The sequence below is a fragment of the Pelodiscus sinensis genome, chromosome 1 (assembly GCF_049634645.1).
Source record: "Pelodiscus sinensis isolate JC-2024 chromosome 1, ASM4963464v1, whole genome shotgun sequence".
NCBI lineage: Eukaryota > Metazoa > Chordata > Testudines > Trionychidae > Pelodiscus > Pelodiscus sinensis.
The window spans coordinates 192294642-192318970 of record NC_134711.1 but is presented as its reverse complement, the minus strand read 5'-3'; the positions used below and the strand labels follow the sequence as shown (position 1 = coordinate 192318970).

Below are 24329 nucleotides of genomic sequence, written 5' to 3'. Positions count from 1 at the left end.
ATGTTATATATTATAGTTTATAAATTATATATAAGCTGTATATATGTGTGTGTGTGTGTGTGTGTGTGTGTGTATATATATATATATATATATATATATATATATAATTGTATGTATATATCTATATACAGTTTATAATATATAGAGAGATAGATATATATATAATACTATTGTGACATCTGGTATTATGATTATATATATGTGTTTTATAAAATATTTATATATAATTTATAAACTGTATGAATATATATAGTATTATTATTGTAGTATCTGGTATTAAATATAAACCTTTTTTTTAAATAACAGTTTTGTGGAGTTCTGACAGTAAGTTAATGTTTGTACAGGGATAGATACCTGAGATATACATACACAACACTGGCTATGCCTCTGCAGTACATATGTTAAAGCAAGACATGGGAGACTAGCGAGAGCTTACAGCACTTGCGGCACAGCACAGGCTAATGATAATACAGGCGCTACAGTTTCTTCTTTCTTTCTTTCTTTCTTTCTAACCTGCTCTTTTTCGCTCTGCCCACCAGACTGCCAACAGGTTGAACAACTACAGCACGTTGCTGCTCCACCGGCGTTAGCTTGGCTCTAAGTACTGTACCACTGGCAGGCCGGGAGGGATGCCCCGAGCCTTGCAACACACCTGCTCCGCCGCCAGGCTGGGTCGCCCGTCCCTGCGATCTCTCAAGGCTGGAATTCCCTTGGCAGATGAATTCCAACACCGCCCCCCGGCACGTCCTCCAGCGCCCCGACGCCTCGCGAGAGACGAGCCGCGCCCTGCACCGCGCCCGAGCGCTCTCCAGCCGGGGTCAGCACCCGTCCCCACGTGCGCTTCTGCTGCCGGGCGCGCTGCGCATCTGGCCACAGGCACAGCATGGCCCAGGCAGAGCCGGCGCTGGTCCTGTCGGACACAGACAGCGCTGAGGGCCTGAGTGAGGTGGAACCCCGCTTCTCTGCGACAGGTGGGCAAAGGAGCCAGCCAGGGGCTGTGAGCCCTTTGGTACCAAGGGATTGTCCAAAGCAACGCTGGGAGGCGTTGGGAGCAGCCTGAAGGAGGCTGGACTTGAACGATCAACTTTAAACTTCCTCCCCTTTGGGGAAAATGGGAAGGGAGGCTCAGTACCAGACTGTGGGCATAGGAGAGACTGTGTCTGATTCACAGTTAATGTTGCCCTGGGAAATATGAGCGCCTCCTTTGTGGGTTACACAACTGACACTTCAATGCAGATGAGGGTTGTGCCACTCTGCACATCAGACTAATAACTGATCTCCCCCCACCTGCTGCTTAACTGTGCACAAATCAGCTGTATAAATACCCAACTTCTGGGCTGTTTGAAGAATTCAGTGAATGTGGGTGGGCTATACTAGTGTTTCTCTATGGGTACGTCTAGACTACAGGCTTTTGACGACAGAGGCTTTGTCGACAGACACTGACTGTCGACAAAGCTTCTGTTGACAAAGAGCATCTAGACTACATCCAGTTCTGTTGACAAAGCAAGCCGCTTTGTTGACATGAGAGTGTAGACGCAAAGGACAGTGTAGATGCAATAATGCCTTCTGTCGACAGAACTCTGTCAACAAAAGGCATTGTTACTCGTAAAGTAAGCTTTACCGCCGTCGACAGAACTCAGCGGTAGTGTAGACGCAGGTATAGTTTTGTCGACAAAAGGCCAGTGTTGTTGACAAAACCCTGTAGTCTAGACACACCCTACGTGGCAAAAGTTCAATGGTGCAAACTAGCTATACTGGTGTTTCCTGGTTAGAAAATCACAGTGCTGCTAAAAATTGAGTTATTGTCCAAGAAGCTGATGTTTTTTGCTCCCTCCCCTTCCTCCCCCGCCCCCCAGTGATAGAGCTGCAAGAAAAAGAAAGCACTTCTTCCGATGTGATATCTCTTGGCTCTCTTGAAGAAATAATGCTTGTTACACCTACAAGCCCCAACAGAGGTACTTTTACAGACTGTTTCTTTAAGCATTGCTACAACTTGACCTGCTGAATATATGAAAGAGAGTGTGTGTGCGTGTGCGTGTGTGTGTGTGTGTGTGTGTGTGTGTGTGTGTGTGTTATTTGATCTACACATAGGAAACTTTGGAGCAAAACTGATAAGATTGACTATCAAAGTTTGTTGCATGCAGCACTCACATGGACTCTAATGGAACTTCTTCAAGGGGAGGGCTTGAAGGCTTGGCCCCATACATTTCAGAGAACCCTTTCTATAGCAGAAAATACAGGTTATGCCAACTCTTATGGATCGTTGCTCTGCAACATTTTGAAGAAATAAACAACGGGTATTACAATTTGTTTCCTCCCCCCAGACTTTATTGCACATGAAGTCAATGAAAACCAAAGGAGTATTGAAGGTGAGTAATCAAACTAAATTACCTACAACTAATAGGCCATTTTAGCCATGTGGCTTAATTTCCATGTCACACTGCATATTAACCACTATATCAAAAAAATCCAAGTGTCCAACCCTAAGCAGTACCCAAAAATATGGGGAAATCAAACATAAACAAAAATACATTACAAAAATTAGCCATACAATGGCTGTCCTAAAGGACTGGGATCAAAGCCGTCCTCGCTTCTGATTCACTAGTTGAAATCTGCCTGAGGCTGTTAGTGCCTGAAAGACATTAACATTTAGTGGTTTGCTGGCATATAGGAAATGATTTGGTGGGCATAGACCAGCATCTCAGGGGGCTCATCGCTAGCACTATCAGCAAATTTGATATAAACTGTCTGTTTTAAAAATGCAAATGAAAGCTGATTTGGCACAAAGACTGCACTGCCTTGTGGCTGTATCTGTGCCCTTTCCAGGATCATGTGTGGGTGTGTTAGGCCAGCCCTCAGAGAGAACAGAAGCTGCTATGATGCTGAATAGATTCTGAAGCCAAGAAGAAATTGTCTGGCTAAAGAGATACATGTTTTTCTTCAGATCAGAGATCCTCATTGAAAATCTAGCCCTTAAGAACAAAGCTTGTGGATTTGGAAGTATTGGCAGGTCTCTAGCAGGCAACCTTGACAGAAATTGCTCACAGGCAAGTCCACAGCAGTGATTATCTCAGCTGGAGGTGGATCCTTGCATTGACAGTGCTTAAAATTGTTTGTATTAAAAACACAGTTGTCCCTTTTGGCTGTGTTAGTTAACATTGACCCTTTTCCTATCCTTTGCGCTATGCAGGAGAGGACCATATTCTTAAATCTCTTATTTAGAAATAATTAAAGAATATCCCAGTCAGTGTTTTTCATTGCTAACAGTTGTGTTGAGCAAGTAACAATGAGAGTTACTGATCTGGGTATGTCTAGCCTCTAGGGTTTCTGAGAGCTGTGTCTGTAGAATTCTGCATCTTGTCCAGAAGAGATAGGTGAGAGAGGCTGAAATTAAGCAATGCCAGATTTTGAAAGACGACATTCTTTGTGTTTCATATAGAAATCTGCATCTGCTGTGGTAGTTTCCAGATTCATACCCAGCATCCCTTGTTCCACGGAGGAATTTGTTCTCCATGTACGGTTAGTAGTTGATATGGCTCAATAAGAAAGCCTTACTGCCTTACAATAAGACCTCAGAAACACTGTCTGTTTAGTTTATTTAAGAAATGGTACAAAGGTGACTTGATCACTCTGTAAGCACCTACATGCATAGGTGCCAGTTTCCTCCCAGCCTGGGATGTGCTTAAGACCCCATCCATACCTGACAACTTCCTCCAAGCCTTCACCCCTGTCTGGCGTCTTCCCAGCCTCCCCTGCCCTCTTCCTATGCCCTCCCCTGAGTGTGCCCTATCCCTGCTCCTCCCCCTTCTTCCATGAGCCTCCTGCACACCTCAGTTCAGCTGGTTGTAGTGGGCAGGAGTGCTGGGAGGGAGAGAGAGGAGTTAACTGGTGGGGCTGCCACTGGTGGGAGGCACAGGAGGGCAGAGGGGGAACTTGGCTGCCTGTGAATGATAAGCACCCGCTAATACTTTTCCATAGGTGCTCCAGGGCTGGACCACCCATGGAGGCAGCATCTCTGCCTACCTAGCAAAAGGGTTCTGATAGTAGACTGTTGTTTAATCTAGCAGAAAAGGGGATGATGACATACAATGTTGGGGGGCTGGAACAGCTTGTGCATACAACGTTGGAGTGCTGACAGCCATTGTACCAAACTGTAAAGCCTTGGTATAATGAAAGTCACTTCAAGGCAGGAGGTGCTTCATCACCCCCCACATCCTTAGTACTGGCACCTATGTAATGGCTGGAAGCTGAAGCTAGACAAATTGATACTAGAATACTGTGCCCATTGGAACAACTTACCAAAAGGATGTGGTGGATTCTCCATCAGCTCAAGGCTTTAGATCCAGATGGCACATTTTTTAAAAAGATACTCCGTAGCCTGGACAGAAGCCATGGTCTTGATGCAGAAATGATTGGATGAGGTTTTAAGTCCTAGCTGATCATAATGATCCCATTCTCGTCTAAATATATAAGAAAGTATCACTAACCAGGCACACTCATGTCTCAACTCAATATCTTTAATGTGGCTCCCATTAGAGTTTGCACACATTGATAAAAATAATACATTAAAAATTAGAACTTCTATATTATTATGTTGCCCTGCGGAAAAGTCACTTCCCTTTCCATGCCTCAGTTTCCCTATTTATAAATGTGGGTACAGTACTGATATTTGCCTCCTTTTGAGATCTATTGATGAGAAGCACCATGTATAATCTAAGTGTTGTAATTATATGTCTAAAGTTATCTAATACATCACTGCTTTCCTGTTACATCCCATTCTTCACCACCTTTGTCAGTATTTGGTCTACATTCAGTTGTACATGCAATGCTTCCTAGGGCACAAAACATATTTTTCTGTTTGCAAAGCCCCATGCACATTACTGGTGCTACATAAAAAATGAATAATAGTGAAGCTCACGTGCAAAGCAGAACAGCTGAGAATGATTGTTACATTTCAGCAAATAAACCTACATTTGCAACTAACTATAGTTTGCTGTTTTATAAGGAGAACTTTGTGGAAACATTTTTCCTGTATGATGATGACGGCTTTCAGTCCTACTGTACCATCTGCTGCTCAGGAAAGACGCTGCTAATGTGCGATGATCCGACTTGTAATAGGTAAAAAGTAGAGGTAGACCTGAGGGAATGTCTAGACTTCAGCCACAGCATGTGATACAGCATGAATGGACAAATTCCAGCTAGCTTTAATCTCGCTACCTTGGGTACCAGAGTGGTGCAGCTGCATGTGTCAGAACAGGCAGTAAAAACTGGCCCAAAATCCTGGGTAATTATTTGTGGTGTTGGCCCATGCTGAAGTATGTGCTACCATGGCTTAACTGCTCTGGGGCCTCAGCTAGCTACATTAAAGCCAACTCAGTATGGCTAACTGTCGCCCCAGGGACATATCCTAACCCACAAGGTTCAAGTCCAGTTCCAAACTCTGGTAAAGTTTGCAGGGGCACGTTTTCATGGAGGGTTCTGGTTCAGTTCACTGAGGCTGGAGCTAGCTGCACAGTTCAGATAAGCTTGGGGTGCTGGGATGTCAGGGTTTTAGATCCGCATTTGCACTGTGCTCACCGCCTATCATCATGTTGCCATATATCTTTAGGATGTGCAGGTGTTGTCGTGTCCAGCACTCACATGCACATTTAAACCGTCTGTCGTTCTGCACACAATTCAACACAAACTATCCGGAAGATAGCAAGAGATGGGATTAGAGAAAAACCCATCTCTTAAAAACCCTCCATTATAAATGTGAATAAATAAATGAAATTCTACAAACCTGTTAAGGAAAATTTCATATTATTCAAAACACTGCCCTGCCTAGCCCCGTGCCATTCCTGGAAGCAGCCAGCACATCCCTGTGGCCACTAGGAGGGAGGTCATGGGGTATCCATGAGCTGCACCTACTACCAAGTGCCAGTTCCGCAGTTCCCATTGGCCAGGAACCATGGCCAATGGGAGCTGCAGGGACAATGCTTGAAGCAAGGGTAGTGTGCAGAGCCACCTGCTCCCCTCCCATCCCCCGACCAGGGACTGCAGGGATGTGCCAACCACTTACGGTATCCACATGAAGCCAGGGCAGGCAAGGAGCCTGCCTTAGCCCTGCTGCAGCACTAACCAGGAGCCTCCCACGGTAAGTGCTACATGGCCAGAACCTGTACCCCACACCTCCTCCAGCATCCCAACCCCTGCTCCAGCCCAAATGCTCTCCCAGAGCCTGCACCCCACACTCCCTCCTCCACCCTAACCCCCTACCTCAGTCTGGTGAAAATAAGAATGAGGGAGAACAAGCAGTGGATAAAGTGAGTAGGGTTGGGCCTCAAAGAAGGGGCAGAGGTGGGGAAAAGATATCTGGGTTTGTGTGATTAGCCAGTTGGCAATCCATAGGGCAGTCCCCAGGGGAAATAGCCAAATACTTGCCCTTTTCAGTATCACGTAACTGCCCCATTTTGAGGAAACTTTAATCTTTAAGGTTGGCTTGGCTTGGGTGCCCCCTTTTATCCACTCTCCCCCATAGAAATAACCTATCCCATTCCTAAAGCCTATCCCTTAGTTGTTGTGCCCTAGATAAACAAGAGTTTCCTTATAATGCATTCAGGCCCCACCTAACTCCTATATTAGTAGAGGAGGTGGTTTTTCCATTAAGTTCAATGGTAGTTTGATTTGCTCTCTAGACTTAATATGAAAATAAAAAGCAAGTGGGTTTTACTGGACAGATCTAGCCTGGCAGGTCATCTGATTGAAAACAAACTGAACTCCCACTTTTTCCATTCTTACCATACCCTGAGCTTTGCATATATTTTGGGGTTGTTTCTTTGAATCTATCTCAACTTTGATTGTTTTAAAGGTGTGGCCAGGAACACAGAGGGGGATCATTCATGAACGGTACACCACAATAGCATTTTATCAGATAGCACATGTACCAGCATCTTCAGTGAAACCATTTCTGAGGAAAGAGATCATTCTCTTGAATATGATTTTAAGTAACAGAAAACAATCAAACAAGTTAAATTGAGCCTTTTGCGGGCATAGAATGTGTGCAGAGAACAGTTTAAACACTGAATTGACATTATTTAATTTGTGTAGGTGCTATTGCCTTGAGTGTCTGGATGTGCTTGTAAGTCCTGGTACTGCAGAGAAAGTTAAAGCAATGAACACATGGTTGTGTTTCATGTGCCTCCCCTTGAGTTCAAATGGATTACTGAAGAGGAAGAACAGATGGCGTGCAGAACTGAAGAGCTTCTATGATCAGGAATCTGTAAGGAGCATCTCAAGTGACTTTTAATATAAAAGTAAAGGGATGGAGGAGTCAGGGCTGACACAGACCCAACCTTTGACCTATCTTTCTTCCCGCATCCTTTAATAATGCTCTCCTACATGTGCTTACGTTTTCACACCAAACGCTTGAATCTTCTTTCTTATAAAAAAGTAAATCAATACACAGTAGCTTTGCATCCTAAATCAACATTGGGCTCTGATTCTGCACATATGTATGTGTGTCTGACTTCATGTATGTCAGCAAAATTACACAGATTGCTACGTATTTGCAGGATCGTGGTGTGTGTGGGACTGAAGAAGAAACACTTTAGTAAGGACACAGTTTCAGGGAGCTAAAAAGGAGATATGTTCATGGTGATTCAACATATATATTTTCCTTCTCGATCAGTAAGTGTATGTGGCACTTTTTTGGGGACACTGGTGCTATCAAAATAGATTGAAGGAATGATCATTTTTACTCAATATAGAACTATTAAAGATCAATTAGATTTCTGATAAAGAATGCATGCAAAGTATTCAGAACTAGATTCATTTATGATACTGGATTACTTTTCTTTATACTAAAACAATTAAACTATATTAACTGCATCAGGCTGCTGTCATAAGCAAAATATAGATTAGAATTAACAACTTTGCAATTTTTGAACTGTATCATTTATTACTGTATTCTGTGCCAATTGAGAGATCCTAGTTGAGGCCAGTTAAGGACTCCAGAAAAACTAAGGTATCTTACCACTTCTGCAAGAGGAAAGTCAGCATACCCATTATCAGATATTCTGCCGCCAGCAGGTGGAAGCAGAACCCCATGAGCTGTACTGTTAGAAGGGATGTGAGGCTGTCGTTTGCAAAAATAAAAACATTTGGGGACAAATACTGCTGAAAACCTGATCTCTTCCTCCCATACAAAGGGATATTTATTTGCAACATATAAATCATTACTTCCTAATGTGTCAATCACACTCCAGAAATTTCCAAGGTTCTGAAATGCTTTTAATAGCCATTAGTTGCCTTATGCCCACAGCATATGTATAATGCCCTCCTCTGGACTTTGGGATCCTGACTGGATCCTGAAGAGAAGAATGGTTGCTGGGTGGATCATTTAATTAAAAAAGCAGTGTGTCAGGGCACCTGCATTTGTATTCCTTATCCGTAGCCCATCAACAGTTCTCACTCTAGGTTCCGGGTTCTTCAAGCATCAATACTCTTGGGCAAAGATCCCCATGTTTCCACCTCCTAACCACGGGTTTTCCAGGCTGTGCAGTTCCCTGCCTACGCTGAGACAGTCCTAATTAAATAGATTCCTTAAACAGGCCAGCACCTGTCCTTTATTGTTATTAATGAGCAATGTTGAGTATTCACACAACAGAATGGGTTGTGCAAACAAGGGTCTTTTTTTTTTTTATGACAGAACCATCTTAAGATTTATCGGCCTTTATCTGCATGGGAACGTAAACCAATCCGTGTTCTCTCCCTTTTTGATAATATTACCACAGGTAAGTGGATACAAAAGGCTTACGATTGTGACAGATATATTTAAAAAAATCAATGTATCAGGCCAAATTCATCTGTGATGTAATTCCATTGTCCAATGGGACAAATGAGTCCCATGCTTTGGTTACATTTTGCCCTTCATGAATCATTATGACCAACATAAAGGTTTGTGTTTTGATAGACCTCTTTTGTCAAAAAATGGCTTTTTATAGAACTTTTTTTGAAAAAAAATGTTTTGCTAAAATTGTTTCTGTCAATATTTTCTATTAATATTTTTCAAAAACATTATCAAAAATCTGATTTAAATAACCATTTGGTCATGTTCTTTACCAAAAACCCTTCATAAACAAAACATTTGACCAATGGTTTTTGATAAACGTGTATATGAAAATGTCATTGACACATTTAGGAAATAAAATCCATTTTGAAACCAGTAAAGAGAAAAAAAAAACCCTTCAAAATGTTGTTATTTTTTATGGAAAAAAGAGTAAGTTTCAGAACAATCCCATACCGTGTTATGGATTTAAATGCTGCTATTTGTAGCCCGAGTGGGGATATTCAGTACAGCACTACATAGTTTGATCTCACGTTTGTAATCTTGATTTTTTTAAATGTCTTCAGCTTTGTCAGTTGGTGAAGCTGTAAATACCCAACACTGTTCTATACTAGAAGAGCTACCTGCTTAAATGTCAGTTACTGAACTGCTCACTGGGCCCGTGAGGAAAGTATGTGCTTAGTTTGAAACATTAGGTCCCTCCACCAGCCCAGGCAATGCTTATAGTTAGGAGTGTGCTGAAGTAACGTGCATGAGGGCCCAGATTCCAGCACTAAGACTGTGTTTCTAATCTCCATTCTTCAGAGATGACAAATCTTGGATTTTTGGACAGCAGCTTGGGGGTTGGTGGCAGGCTGACATACTTAGATGATGTCACTGATGTTCGGAGGACAGATGTAAGTACGGCATGGAAAACATCACCGCGTTAACTGTGCACAGCTCTGAAGCTACATTATTGCATGCTGTGATAATTGTAGGGGAACACTAGCAGCCCCCAGGTAGCCATGCATGACCTAAACTGAAGCAGAACCTTCATCATTCTGAGGGGAGGGAGGTCAGGCAGGCCAAAGTGAGATCCTTGCCTTCTCACTTGGGACTGGGCTGAAAAGCAGCTCACATCACACCAGTGCTTCTACAGGAGGGGCTCACAGGTGGGCAGAAGAGAATTTGGGATGTGGACAGTGTGTTTACAAACAAAGAACATCTACCTGCCAAAACTTGAGTCTCAAAGTGAGCACGTAATGGGCCGCAGGCACCACCACAGGCCTCAGTAATAGTAAGAGGGACAGCAGAACTGCACTACACCCTGGATCCAGGTTGAGGAGTGTGAGTGGAGGATTCTTCTGTTATAGACGCTTTCCTTAGGGTCCCAACTAGTGCCCACTGAAGACAATGGGGCTGCGTCTAGACTGGCAAGTTTTTGCGCAAAAGCACTGACGTTCTACTGTCTGAAATCAGTGCTTCTTGCGCAAATGATTTGACGTTCCCATTCGGGCAAAAGCCCTTTTCCGGAAATGTTTTTGCTCAAGAGGGCCAGTGTAGACAGCTAAAAACTGTTTTGCGCAAAAAAGCCCCGATGGCGAAAATGGCGATTGGGGCTTTCTTGCACAAAACCGCGTCTAGATTGGCACGGACGCTTTTCCGCAAAAAGTGCTTTTGCAGAAAAGCGTCCGTGCCAATCTAGATGCTCTTTTCCACAAATGCTTTTAACGGAAAAACTTTTCCGTTAAAAGCATTTGCGGAAAATCATGCCAGTCTAGACGTAGCCTGGGTATTTTTACACTGACTTCAGTGGGCACTAGATCGGGTCCTTGAACTGTAAGTTCCTTCAAGTGAGTATTGTATCTTCATATGTGCTTTATATGTCACTTGACATACAGTTACCTGTTCTGTTCATTCCCTCTGTTGCACCTGGCATTGGCCACTATAGGAAGACGGGTTACTGGGCTAGACAGACCTTTGGTCTGACCCACTGTGCCATTCTTATGTATGTAGAGCACCTTAGTATATTAGAGCCTTGGCTTGATTGGTTCCTGTGGACAGTACCACAATGCAAGCAATAAATAACAGTAATTCTATTGCCCCTAATGCAAATGTCCCTACTGAAAAATCTCCTTACTCAGTTGGGGAAGAGAGGAGAGAAGTGGAAATGTGGGTCTATGTTTACCAAACTTTGTATAATGGGGCAATGGAAGAGCAGATTCTCCATATAAATGCATGGTTTAATCAAGTACATGCTACAAGGGATTCAATTAATTGACTGAAAATTTCCCCTGCTCCAAGAATTGAGAGATCCCGCCTGAAATGGTGGCAGTATTTTCTTTGTGAAATCTTGGGCTACATCTAGACTGCAAGCCTCTTTCTAAAAAGAGCATCTAGACAACAACAAGATTTTTTGAACAAGCGGCTCGCTTTTTCGAAAGAGAGTCTAGACACTCTCTTTCGAAAAAGCCCTGTTTTCATGCAATAGCGCCTTTTTTCAAAAGATGACTTTCGAAAAAAGGCATTATTCCTTGTAGAATGAGCAGGGCTCGACAAATCACTGAATCTACTCGCCCATGGTGAGTAGATTTTAGCCGGTTTCCCCGTTCACTAGCGGCGTGCGCATGCACAGTGCGGGGCTGGCGAGTAGATTTCGCTGCTGTTTGTCAAGGCCTCAGAATGAGGTTTACTGCCATCGACAAAACTGCTGTGTTCTTTCGATTTACTGTGGACAGAATGCGGCAGTAATCTAGACGCAGGTACAGTTTTTTCAAAAAAACTCCACTTTAAAAAAACAACAACTCTGTAGTCTAGACACACCCTTACAGATGTCCAAGTCACTCTGTAATTAATTTTATTCAAACCATCCTCATTTGCCCACTGAAAGTACACCACCATTCTGCAATTTCAGTGATGGATAAATAGCATAACCCATACCATATTTAGTATTTCAAAATCTGACCACTCACTATGCTGCCATTTGCCTTTCTAAACTCCTAGTTCCTTTTCTTTTCATGCCGTGGTCTTGTATTGCAAAGTCTGGTGGTCTTCACAACTAGTTCTCCCATGCCAGTCTTTGAGAGATTATGCCAACTCATGTCCACTTTAAAAGGAGGGTGGAGATTTTTGTGCAGCTAATGACATTCATCCTTTGTATATACAATTTCCTCACCACTGTGTCTTCTGATGTATTGTTGTTGGCACCATGTGCATGTATTTTCTATTACCTGCATGCACAAGGGTTAACTCCATATGTAAGTGATTTGAGTGCAAAACATCATGTGCACAAATACAGGTTACATTTTGAAAATTTGGCCTTCTGTATGCAGACATTACTGGCTGCTTGGTACAGATCAGTTATTCTTTTTTTGCATGTTTAGTACAAGGATGAATCTGTGTGGAGAAAATGCTATTGTTATGGAACAGTGCAGCATGGGCTGCAAAGACCAAAGGTCAGACTCTATTTTAGAAGTTGGGGTTCTGAACTACACACTGCACTCAACACCACGTTCTGGTTTTCAGTTGTGTGAGAGCTATGCAATGACTAAATGCTAACTTAAGCATTAAGTACAAGCCCTCTGTGACTTAATAAGAGAATAATGCAGAATTATCTGTGATTGGGAGTGACATCTGATAATGTCCCCAGAGAGGCTTGCATTGGGCAAACTAGGAGGGAAAGAATTCTTCAGATAGAGCCACTGCTCATATCAGGTTCTGTTCCATTCAGGTTCTTATACCACACCTATCCTCTTAGGCTGTGTCTACACTGGCATGATTTTGTGCAAATACTTTTAACGCAAGAGTTTTTGCGTTAAAGTATTTGCGCAAGAGAGCGTCTATACTGGCATGTGCCTTTATGCAAAAGATTTGCTTTTGCACAAAAGCATCCGTGCCAGTGTAGACACTCTCTTGCACAAGAAAGCTCCGATGGCCATTTTAGCCATTGGGCTTTCTTGCGCAAGAAATTGATGTTACCTGTCTACACTGGCCTCTTGTACAAGAACACTTGCTCAAGAGGACTTATCTCTGAGCGGGAGCATCAGAGTATTTGTGCAAGAAGCACTGATTTCATACAATAGAATGTCAGTGTTTTTGAGCAAATACTCGTGGCCATTGTAGACAGGCGGCAAGATTTTCCGCAAAAGTGGCTGCTTTTGTGCAAAATCTTGCCAATGTAGACACAGCCTTTAGTGTCTGAGTGCCTGTATGCAAAAGCTTGCATTTTAATAGCCACCAAAAAAAGAATGTAAATACATGGTTCTAAAAGAAACAAGAAGTTCTGAAACTTGTACATCTTATTAGGTAAAAGAAGTGGCTCCTTTTGATTTCATATTTGGTTCCACTCCTCCAGTTGGAAATTCCTACAAACACACTCCCGGTAAGAGGTGTCATGGAGTATAAAATGATATATAATTAATCAGTCTGACAGAGTTAAATCTTTAACTGTACCAGAGCTCCTCATGGTACAACTGAGGAGATGGGGGTGGAGCAAAATGTGGCTTAAGATATTTGTCTGTTCTCCTTATTCCCAGGAGTGCTGAGATGTGGTTTGGCACCTCGTGTGATTTTTCAGTACTCTCAAGTTGGTTCTGAATTACCTTGACTTGTGCCAGCAATCAAAATACTGCTGTGGGAGTTCTCCAACACAGTGCAATCTGACCACAGCCCTCCATCCTCTGACATGTGCCTCGTCCAGCAGGATTTGGGAGGGACAGGTTAAAGTGGGCTTTGCTGGCTACAAGTCCTCTGGGGATTACAGCTCTTTGTGCTGCTACAGCAGAAAGGACCACTGTGACTGTGATCATAGTCTAAACCTCCAAGATACCACAGGCCATAGGATTCCCCCAGCATTTGAGAGAGAGAGAAGACAACAATTTTAATTAAACTGTATTAAATCTGCTATATCTCCTCACCTATGGAAGGAGAGAGATTTCCTAGGAGACGCCCTTTGACCTTACAATCTCTATGGTAGCGGCCATATTCCATTTCGTCTTAATGCGAGTATGCAGTGGTAGAGGGTGCAGGGAAGACCCTCACTCTATATAAGAGTTGAACAGCCCACACAAGGGCAGGCCAGAATGCCAGAAAGCAGAGGGCCTGAACCATCTTTACCCCCAGAGAGCTCCTGGTGCTCCAGCCAGAGTGAGAAGCAGCTCTGTCCTCCTCCACACTGTCACTGGCTTTGTGGAAAGAGAATTAGGTGATCACAGTGGTCTCTTCTGACCAACACACCGCGAGGCTGTAGTTATTTGGCACCCCATGAAGTAGGCATTTTAGTGTTCACGCTCCCCCTGCACAACATGGAGCTTCAGGAAGCATCCTCCTCTCCTGGGGCTAACTGCAGCCACTCAGGCTGGGCAGCACCGCCCTGCCCTTTACCAGGGCCTCCATGTAATGTGCGGAGCCTGACCATTGGTGACTCCGAGGCGCATCCCTCATTTCCAGCTCAAATTTGCCTCTGTCCCATGTGGCTCTGGGGTCCATTTCAGATCTAGTAGAAGCAAGTGCTTATTCAAGCGCCGGGGCTAGGGCTGACCCCGTGTTCACTGTCTCTCTGCTTACATGGTGCATGTGAGGGAAATGAGAAATGACTCCTCAAACTGAAGTAATGGAAAACTGTATCTGTGTGAAAGAGGAACCTCTCCAGGCTCATTTCATATGTCCTGCACTGCTTTCTTTGCTAAAGTGACAGAGAGGCTCTTATAGCCCCTCTCTCTGAAAGCTGCACTGTCCCACTGGCAGAGCAAGACAGGATGGGCACCGTGTCTCTGCTACCTGCTTCACTCTTCTTTTCCTTTCTCCTCCTCTCTTTTGCCCCAGCTTGGTATTTCTATCAATATCACCGCATCCTACAATATGGGAAACCCCCAGAGAGCAGTCCCAGGCCATTCTTCTGGATGTTTGTGGATAATCTGGTGCTAGAAAAAGAAGACAGAGATACAGCTTCACGATTCTTTCAGGTACACATAAAATCCAGTCACCAATCCGGGCTGGCAAGCTGATCGTACAACCCATGGTCTGCATGCTTTCTTCTATTTCTTGAGCTGGGTGGCCCACGTTATGTACACTGAGTTCTATCTCTGTGTCCATCATGGAGAGGCCCACCTAGACCTCATTTTCCTCATGAATATTAATTTCTTCTCATCTTCACTGCACCTCTGTTTCTTGTCTTTCTCATGTGCCAGCAAAGATTACACCTAGCCCCTGGCTCCTCTCTGTGGCCTCATGGCTCCTCTCCACAAAGGTACAGACATTACCCTATTCACTTACACACCCTATTCACACCACTTGCACACACGCACACACTCCCCTGTCATAGGATAGAATGTTACAGAACTTAAAGATTGTACAGGAAGTTACAAAGTTTTTAAGAAGTTGCAGAACTTGAAACATTACATGAAAGTTACATGGCTTACAATAGAAAGGGACATAACTGAGAGTTACATGGCTTACAATAGCAGAGAGCCATTCAACTTACAACGGCTGAAACTGACGACTCATGATCCAAAAAGTTACATGTCTTTCATTCATATTATACTGGTCTGGACGAAGGTTTTACACAGCAGCAATAGGTGTATTTTCTGAAGAGAATTGAAAGGTTATTTTTGAAGGAAACTACCATTAGCATTAATTGCTAGAACAATATTAAACATCTAGCAGCTTCTATCTGATATCACACCATATATTTTCAGGAATTAATCCTTTAAAACAGGCCTGCATGATATACGGCCCGAGGGTCGCATGCGGCCTGCAGGGACTCACTGGGCAGCCTGTGATGACTACGGGCAGCGTGGCCCCATCCGATCCGCCAGACGGGCGGAGGAGCTGAGCGCCGCCGGGGAGGGGGAAGTGCGGTGATTCTCACCGCCGGGCTGCCTCCAAGCAGCTCTGGTGCGAGGAGGCGGGGCGCAAGCCAGAGGGCAGGATGCCAGCAGATGCCAGGATGCTGGCGTCACGTGGCGGCCAGACATCACGGCTCCAGCAGCCCCGTAAACTGGAAGGCAGAAGCCAGGTAGTGGAGGGGAAGGGGCTTGTGCTGAGGGGTGGGGGGCAGGTCAAGAGAAAGGGGAAGGCACCAAGGGACAGCGTGCAGGAGAGACAAATGCCAGAGGCCCAAGTGGAGACAATGAGGAAAAGGGCAGGAGGGAAGTGTCAGTGGGAGGAGGGACAGGGTGATGCTGGGAGAGGAGAGGATAAGGGCATTGGGAGCTGTATGTTGTGCAGGCCTGATTTAATTGAAAAATTCTTAATAAAGTATCACCCCCTCCCCCAACCTACCATTGCGGATAGGGTTGCCAAGTGTCTCGTTTTCTACCAGACAGTCCAGTATTTGTGCCTGGTAGCGCTTCCTGTGGTTGCGTGCTGAAGCCGGGCGGTGTGGGGTGGGGTGTTTGGTTTTTTTTATTTTATTTTTTTTTTTGTATGCCTGACATGGTTGGTGATTGTTTTGTTTTGTTTTGTTTTTTGGCTCGGCAAAAATTTTAGCCCACGTATTTTTTGAGAGAGCATCTGGCAGCTCTACTTGTGGCCTGCAGCTGTTTTCTTTTGAGTAATAAGGCCCTCGCCGCTTTCTGAGTTGTGCAGGCCTGCTCTAAAATATGCAGTCTTTAAGAATTCAATTCTGTTCCCTTTCTGTGTGCTGTAATGATTGATACTTAGATCAGTTGGTTTCCTTCTAGAAATACTAGTAATGCTCTTCAGACAACGATCAATTGTTTGTGTAACCTGTTGGAAGTCAGAGGGGCTACTTGTATGTGAAAGTGCCCACTAAAGCTGGTCAGGAAAAAATGTGAATGTACAAAAAAAAAATTTATAATTCAAAAGGAGTTGAACTGCTCTGTAATGTTAGAAATATGGAAGTGTGTATTGACCTGTTGACTGAAAAACAGGGAATTGCAAAATATTTAGCAAAAAAATCTATTTTTATTTTTGAATTTTCAAAATTTGAAATTGTTTAAATTTCAAAATCTGGAAAATTCTGACACTTGCTCGCACATTGCCCAATTTACCCCACAGAAGGGCAACAATCATATGAAAAAAAACTAGCTACGCATGTTGTGAATTGATAGAAGCTGTTCTTAAACATTTTTGGTGACTACCATACAATGTAGTATCAACACATGGCAGAAGATGTCTGGCTACTAAGACGTTTGCATATTTTTCCCTTTTAAAAGACAGAGGCAGTGACCATACACAGGGAATATAAAGAAATTGTCCAGAATGCTGTGATCTTATGGAGCAACATACCATCTGTTAAAAGGTGACACAACAGTTTACTTGCAGGGTTTTTCTAAAGAATGGCTTGTCTCTGATCCAAAGAAGCTGAAGACTAGTTTAGTTAACAAAGGGCTTTCTAAAGGTATGTATCTTCAGACACTTCAAATTGCTGTGTCCCCCAGTTAACTCTGGTACTTTTACTCTGTTTCTGAAGCTTGTGCTCTCACATACTTAAGCGATCGCTAAGTCTCAGCAGGGTAGCCATGTTAGTCTGTAAGTTTAAAAACAATGAGTAATCCTGTGGCACCTGTGGCACCTTAGAGACTACCAAAAATATATATATATAGTATCATGAGCTTTCATGGGCAAAACCCACTTCTTCAAATGAGATCATCTCAAGACCATTTCGTCTGAAGAAGAGGGTTTTACCCCTGAAAACTCATGATACTATGTATATTTCTTCTTAGTTTCTAAGGTGCCACAGGACTACTCATGTTTGGTTTTTTTTTTTTAAGTTATCTCAGTTTGGCATGCCAAACTTGCATTCTGAGTTTGAAACCTGCTGGGAGAAGTTAAAATAGATTCCATTCTCATTTAAATGGAGCCTGAAGCCTTACTCAGCCATTTGGGAATGTGGATGTGGCAAAAGAAGACTGGAGAAATCCATCTCTTCTCCAATTCATCCCCTTATTTCTATTATCGCCTCACTCTCATCCCTTTAAGACAATGATGGGCAACCTAAGCTAGAGAATGGGCTGCATGATTGGCCCTCCCTCTCAATGGGCTGCAAGATTGTCCTAACCAAGATGGTCTCCCAGGATAAGGTGATTTTGTTAACTGCACTTGTGTTCCTAGAATTTGTGGGGTGTGCTGCTTGGACTGTAGCACACTTTGATTAGATGCAGAGGGAGTGCACAGTTCTCACAGTCAATGTTGTGTGCAGCCAAGCGTCACGTCACATGCCCTCACCTTAGTAAAATGGAAGGAAAATTGTGGACAGCAACCAGCAGAATCTGGCAATCCTGAGCCTGGGGAACAGTAAACAAAATGTCTCATGGGCCACACATAGAACATGCCGCTGGTACCCATTACTGCTTTAAGAACATTGCCATCAGGGATGCCATGTTTCAATCTTGTATTAAGATCTGATCCTGAAATGCAGTGAGTACCCATTGAGTACTAGTTTGGGGCCTTAAGGTTTTTTACATCCCAGGTATGAAGCTTCTCGTTATGGGCTTTATGATTGTTACTTCAAGGGAACCTTAATTATATCCATTTAGGTGCAAGATGCTGCAAATCATCTATGCAATCATTAGAAAATGCTTACAAGAAGAATGCAGAGTTCTCACATCCTCTGGACAAGACTTGCCTCACTTCCTGCTTTCCCAGAATGTTTTTCTGTAAAATTGGCTTCTGAGAATTTCTCATGTAATGAATGTGCTCCACACTGCAGATACCCACAGGCAATGTCACTATAACCACTGGTTTTATGCCCCAAGAAAATTACATTAGACCATTTTAAACTCTAAACTCTGCAGACAAGACATAGTTTTAATAAAAATCAAACCCTTTACTAAAAAACGTGAGCTTAAGGCTAATTTTTTTTAATTGAATTACAGCCAATATGGCACTCGTTCAGACAGAGAAACTCTCAGTTACATTGCCAGTTATTACAACAACTGCAAAGAATCTGTTGCTGGGAAATAGTCTTAAACTTTTTTATGTCTCAAAAGACATTTTTTCACAGCATTAAATGGAGTAGCCTCATCCTGTCAAAGCTATCCACTGGTTTGTTTGAAATGTAGAGCCCAATCCTGCAAACCTTTTCATGGACAAGTACGAGTAGTCCTTATTCATGTTAATAATTTCATTGACACTAATGGGACTACTCCAGTGAATAATATTTGCCGGATAGGTTCTGTTGCTGGGGGAAATGAAAGTCTCAGACTCTGCCTCATTGATCAAGACCAATCAACAGGTAGTGCCTGATTCTGCAGGTACTGAGCGTGCTGGCCCTGATTCAGCAAAGCACTGACACACGTGCTCAATGTTAAGTGGGGAGGAAGGGTCACTGAAACCAAGGAGACTCCTAACATTTTTAAAAGTAAGCATGTACTCCAATGCTTTACTGCATCAGAGCCAGCGTGCCCCGCAGTTAGCAGGACTGAGCCGATACAGAAGAGATATTTTAAAGAACAATTTATGGGAGGAACATTTTGAGCGTTTATTGTTTTGTTTGTCTGTTTGTTTTTTCAGTAAGTATTCTCTTTCAAACATGGAGCTGGATTTAGACCTCTTGGCAAAGAAGATCCTCAGAACAAGAATTTTATCCCAACGACCAGCCACTCTAGTGACAAAGTTTTTTCTTCCCTTGAGAGAATATTTTAAATGTTTTTCATAAGAAGTTCTTCCTGGTCCAGATTAATGGATTATCCCATAACATTTAAAAAAAAATTCTGTGTCACTTCAGGCCTGATCCAAAGTTCATTTAAATCAGTGGGATTCTTTTTACTGACATCAATGGTCTTTGGATCAAATCCATACTGAAGTATTTCTCTTTTGCATGTATTTATTGATGCTGTATATCTAATTCTCTTGTGCTGCCCAAAGCTTTTTTGCTATTTAATGGGTTGCTGTATTTTCTTTTATAGATGTTACTTTAGTATACACAGAGCTATTGAGTACATGCTATCTTTGATTTGATATTTAACAGCCTATTAAGACCTTGATCATGCAAACACATGGGGATGTGAGTAACTTTACTCATGTTAATAATTTCATTTAATTCACTGGTGAATCATTTGCAGAAAATTACTAATATATGTAATCATTTGGAGGATCAAGATTTAGGGTAGAATTTTATTTAAAGACATCTGATTCTATATAGCCTATACCTTAATGCTAGAACTAGCAGAAAATGTTTTAGTTCATGTTTTACCTAAATACTAATATAACAGAAAATCTTTTAATATTTTATTATTGCAAACTTTTACCTAAATGTTCTATATTTATAATTAACAACTGATTTGTGTAATTAAGGTTTAAAAAGCCTGAATAATATAATGAATGTGAGAGATGATTAACATTTCTTAATCTAAAAATGTAGCACATTTTTTTGTGTATGATTGGAATGAAGAAAAAAAAGATTCAGAATATTGTAAGCATGCTTGATAATGCTTTATTTTCTTTTGATGGGTGTATATTTAAAATATTGTTTTGTTACAATTTTAGTAAAAACAGGTACAAATAATCAGAAAAATCAATCCAGTTCAGGGTTTACAAGAAATACAAAATAAAGCAAATATAATAAAAGAGCTCTGAGTACAATAATGTTACGTGATGAGTGAACTCAACTCACCTTTGCTTCACAGAGAGTTTGGGGCACTCAGAAACTCCCACAAAGCATTTAGCACCTTGCATTGCAGAACAGGGCTCTAAATTAGCAAATGGAAAACCGAATCTGGCACAGCCACTAGTGTGTTAGCTATATTGTCACGTGAGGTAGCCAACATTCTAGCTGAAGAATAATGAACACCCTTAACCCATTCCCTGCTCTGCCCCTTCCCCACCCCTTTTCGGAGGCCCTCCCCACCACTCCATTGTTCGCTCTTCTCCACCCTTGCTCATTCACACACATTTTCACCAAGCTGGGGCAGGAGGTTGAGGTGTGGGAGAGGGTTTGAGGTGTGGGATATGAGCAATCAACCTGGGGCTCTGGGCAGGGGCAGGGGGTGCAGGCTCTGGAGCAGGTCCAAAAATGAGAATCTTAGGATGTGGGAGAGGGATCCAGACTGGGGCATGTGTTTGGAGTGCAGGAGGGGATGAAAGCTCCAACTGGGGATACTGGCTCTTGAGTAGGACCAGAAATGAGGGGTTGAGGATGCAGGAGGGAGCTCTGAGCTGGGGCAGGGGATTAGGATGCAAGTAGGAGTGAGGGCTCTGGGGTGGGACTGGGGATGAGTGGTTTGGGGTACAGGAGGGGGCTCAAGGTTGGGGTAGGAGGGTGGGGTGCAGGCTGCGGGCAGCGCTTACCTCAGGCACCTCCCAGGAAGCAGTGACGTATGCTGGCAGCGCCTAGACACAGGGATGCCCAGTGAGGCTATGTGCACTGCCCCCAAGCACTGATTCACAGCTCCCACTAGACAGGAACTGCAGCCAATGGGAGCTGTGGGGGCAGAGGCAGAGCTTGGGGGCAGCCTTCCTTGCCACTTACCTAGAAGCCACAAAGACATGCTGCCGCTTCCCAGGAGACACCGGAGGTGAGCGCCACCGGGAGCTCACACCCCTAACTCCCTCCCATGCCCCAGTCTGCCTAAGAGCAACCAGACTTTTAACAGCCTGCTCAGCAGTGCTGACCAGAGCCATCAGGGTCCCTTTTTGAGCAAGCAGTCTGGTCTAAAACCAGATGTCTGGCAACCCTATTTGTCATGTGATCACATGGGAAAAGGTGTACAATCCTACTTACAAAATTAACCCTATCGACCTCAGCACAAGGCGATATACAGCCACCTAGCTTACTGAAGTTCATAGGTAGACTTGCTAAGTTTTTACTGAGGGTGCATCCACACAGCATCCTAAACTCGAAATAAAATATGTAATTTGCATTACACAAATTGCATATCTTATTTCGAAACTATTTTGAAATTTGGCGTGTCTACACAGCGCCAAATTTCAAAATAATGTGCTATTTCGAGCCATCCCTTATCCCTCAGGTAATGAGGTTTACCAGGATGGCAAAATACCATGCCCATTATTTTCAAATAATGGGCAGCTTGTGTAGATGCAGGGTAGCTATTTTGGGATACCAAATAGCCTTGCAGTGTAGACATACCCTAGAGATAATAGAAGATTCTGAAACTTCAAGTTTAGAAACAAAATGAGCAATAGCTTTCATCTGGGCTCTGATTGTGTAAATGTTTACACCCATGCTTAGTCTAAAACCATGAATTAACCCAATGCATAGTAAAGTTAGGCACATGCATAAGTGTTTGTAGGACTGCAGCTTACTAACATCATTTTCAGGAAGATTATGAAATCACAAAGAACATTGAATAAATGATTTTCTTTGCCACTAAAAGTAAAAGCTGAACTTTAAGGTCAGAAGGACCATTGTAACTATCTAGTCTACTCTGACCTCCTGCACAATGCAAATCACAGTTCCTCATCCATCCACTTCTATAATAGACTTCTAACCTCTGGATGAATTACTGACGTCCTCAAATCATGATTCAAAGACTTCAAGTTACAGATAATTCTCCATACACTGTAGTTTAAACCTTCAAGTGACCCATGTCCCAAACTGTAGAAGTTGGGGAAAAAACCCCCAACATTTCTGCTAATCTGCCTTGAGTGAAATTTCATCCCAACCCCAAATATGGTGATCAGTTGGACCTTGAGCATATGGGCAAGCCAGTCATCTCAGAAAGAATTCTCTGTATTAACCCTCCCCATCTAGAATTCTATCTACAACTAGTTATTGGAGCTGTCTGCTTCTAGCAGTCACTGATCAGCCAAATGACATTGTGGGCAGTCTCATCATATCACCCCCTCCACAAACTTATTAAGCTCAGTCTTGAAGGTTAAGCTTCTTTGTTCCCACTACTCCCATTGGAAGACTGTTCCAGAACTTTACTCCTCTGATGGTTAGAAACCATTGCCTAATTTTGAGCAATGAAGGCTTGTTGAAGGCCAGTTTATATTCACTTCTTCTTCTTGTGTTAACATTGGCACTTAATTACTCCTCTCCCTGCCTGCTATTTATCCCTTTCCTGTATTTATGGAGGGAAATCATATTTTCCCCCTAGTCTCCTTTTAGTTAGAATAAAAAAGCCAAGTTGTTTGTATCTCCTCTTGTAAGGTAAGTTTTCCATTTCTCAGATCACCTCAGTAAGTCTTTACTGCACCTGTTCCCATCTGAATTCATCTTCCTTAAACAAGAGAGACCAGAATTGCACATAATACTCAAGATGAGGTCTCACCACTGCCTTGTGTAGTGGTATTAGCACTTCTCTGTCTACTGGAAATACCTCACCTGATGCATCTTAGTACTTCATTAGCCTTTTTTCACAGTCGCATCACATTGATGGCTCATTGGTGATCAACCAATACACCCAGGTCTTTCTCCCCCTTTATTGTTTTCAACTGTTAAGTCTCTATTAAGAAGGAGTATTTTCAGTCATAGAAAGGATCAGATGTAAATTTTGGACATTCAGAAGATACTTCTAATGTCACTATTTTGTAACTTCTTAATAGCTGACATATTTGCCTAATAGTTTCCATTTTGATATGCACGTCACTGCTAGTCCCTTGTAACTTAGGTGTGTACATCTGTTGCAGGTGCTTCTGCTTTTGTGGTTGTGTGGGTGGTAGTCATGGAGGATGCACATGAGTAGGTAAAAGGAAAGTGGGTGTTTGAGACAGAAAGCATGCAGAGGAAGTGAGTATATGAGCAGGTTGCAGTGAGACTTCCCAAGTGTGTTTCCAGGAAAATCTTCCATGGTCCCCTGGACTCAGGGACCGATGTTCAACTAACAAACAATAATGGAGCAAGTGAAGAATCTTAAGGGTACGTCTAAACTACATCCCTCTTTCAAAAGAGGGATGTAAATTAGACATATTGAAATTGCAAATGAAGCCAGGATTTGAATTGCCCGTACTTCATTTGCATAACTGCGTCACGGCGTTCTTTTGAAAAATGCTATTTCGAAAGTGAAAGCACGGTCTAGACGCAGTTCTTTCAAAAAGAAAAGCCTTTTTCGAAAGATTCTGTACTCCGCAAAAAATGAGCACAGGAAATTCAAATCTCGGCTTCATTTGCAATTTCGATATGTCTAATTTACATCCTTCTTTCGAAAGAGGGATGTAGTCTAGACATATATTGTGTACTTTCTCAAACTTCTCAGACACCAAACGAGGATCTGGCTGAGACTTGCATAGGCACAGCATGTGCAAAGAATGAAGCAAGAGAAAAAAGGCCCTTGAATTTGGCACTGCTGTAGTGATATGCTGCCAGTACATTCCTGATGTTTCCTTTCCCTGTTTCTATGCTAACCCCATGTGTTCCAAGGGTATAAGTGTTTGAAGAGAGAAGGACTAAGGAATAGATTCAGCCATTAAAGTTATATAAGCTTGCGGGGCATCTATACATGTTTCCCCGCTCCTGCCCCCCCAATAGTATACTAGATGAATGGATAGCACAGCACAGCACCCAACCTGTGAAATTTGCTCTGGAGTATATGCACATTAATATCTTGTAGGAGACCTGAGGGTTTCCCCTACTTCCTGGGAAAGTTGTTTAACAATA

The 24329-nt window shown here is 42.8% G+C and overlaps 1 protein-coding gene across 1 annotated transcript; it reads left to right on the top strand.

Annotated features, from left to right (window-relative positions):
- The first annotated feature begins 883 nt into the window (after positions 1-883).
- On the top strand, positions 884-17073 carry DNMT3L (DNA methyltransferase 3 like). The gene is made up of 10 exons (XM_075907752.1): positions 884-971; positions 2325-2369; positions 3440-3519; positions 5006-5118; positions 7090-7261; positions 8690-8774; positions 9632-9723; positions 13112-13187; positions 14630-14769; positions 16984-17073. The coding sequence occupies exons 1-10, from the start codon at positions 884-886 to the stop codon at positions 17071-17073; spliced, it is 981 nt and encodes a 326-aa protein (XP_075763867.1).
- The last annotated feature ends 7256 nt before the right edge of the window (positions 17074-24329 follow it).

What these genes read in the sequence shown, in the direction of transcription:
- DNMT3L (XM_075907752.1), top strand. Translation starts at nt 884, where the DNA reads ATGGCCCAGGCAGAGCCGGCGCTGGTCCTGTCGGACACAGACAGCGCT. An exon ending in AAACCAAAGGAGTATTGAAG is followed by an intron (nt 2,370 to 3,439) that starts GTGAGTAATCAA and finishes TGTTTCATATAG; the next exon opens with AAATCTGCATCTGCTGTGGT. An exon ending in GAATTTGTTCTCCATGTACG is followed by an intron (nt 3,520 to 5,005) that starts GTTAGTAGTTGA and finishes CTGTTTTATAAG; the next exon opens with GAGAACTTTGTGGAAACATT.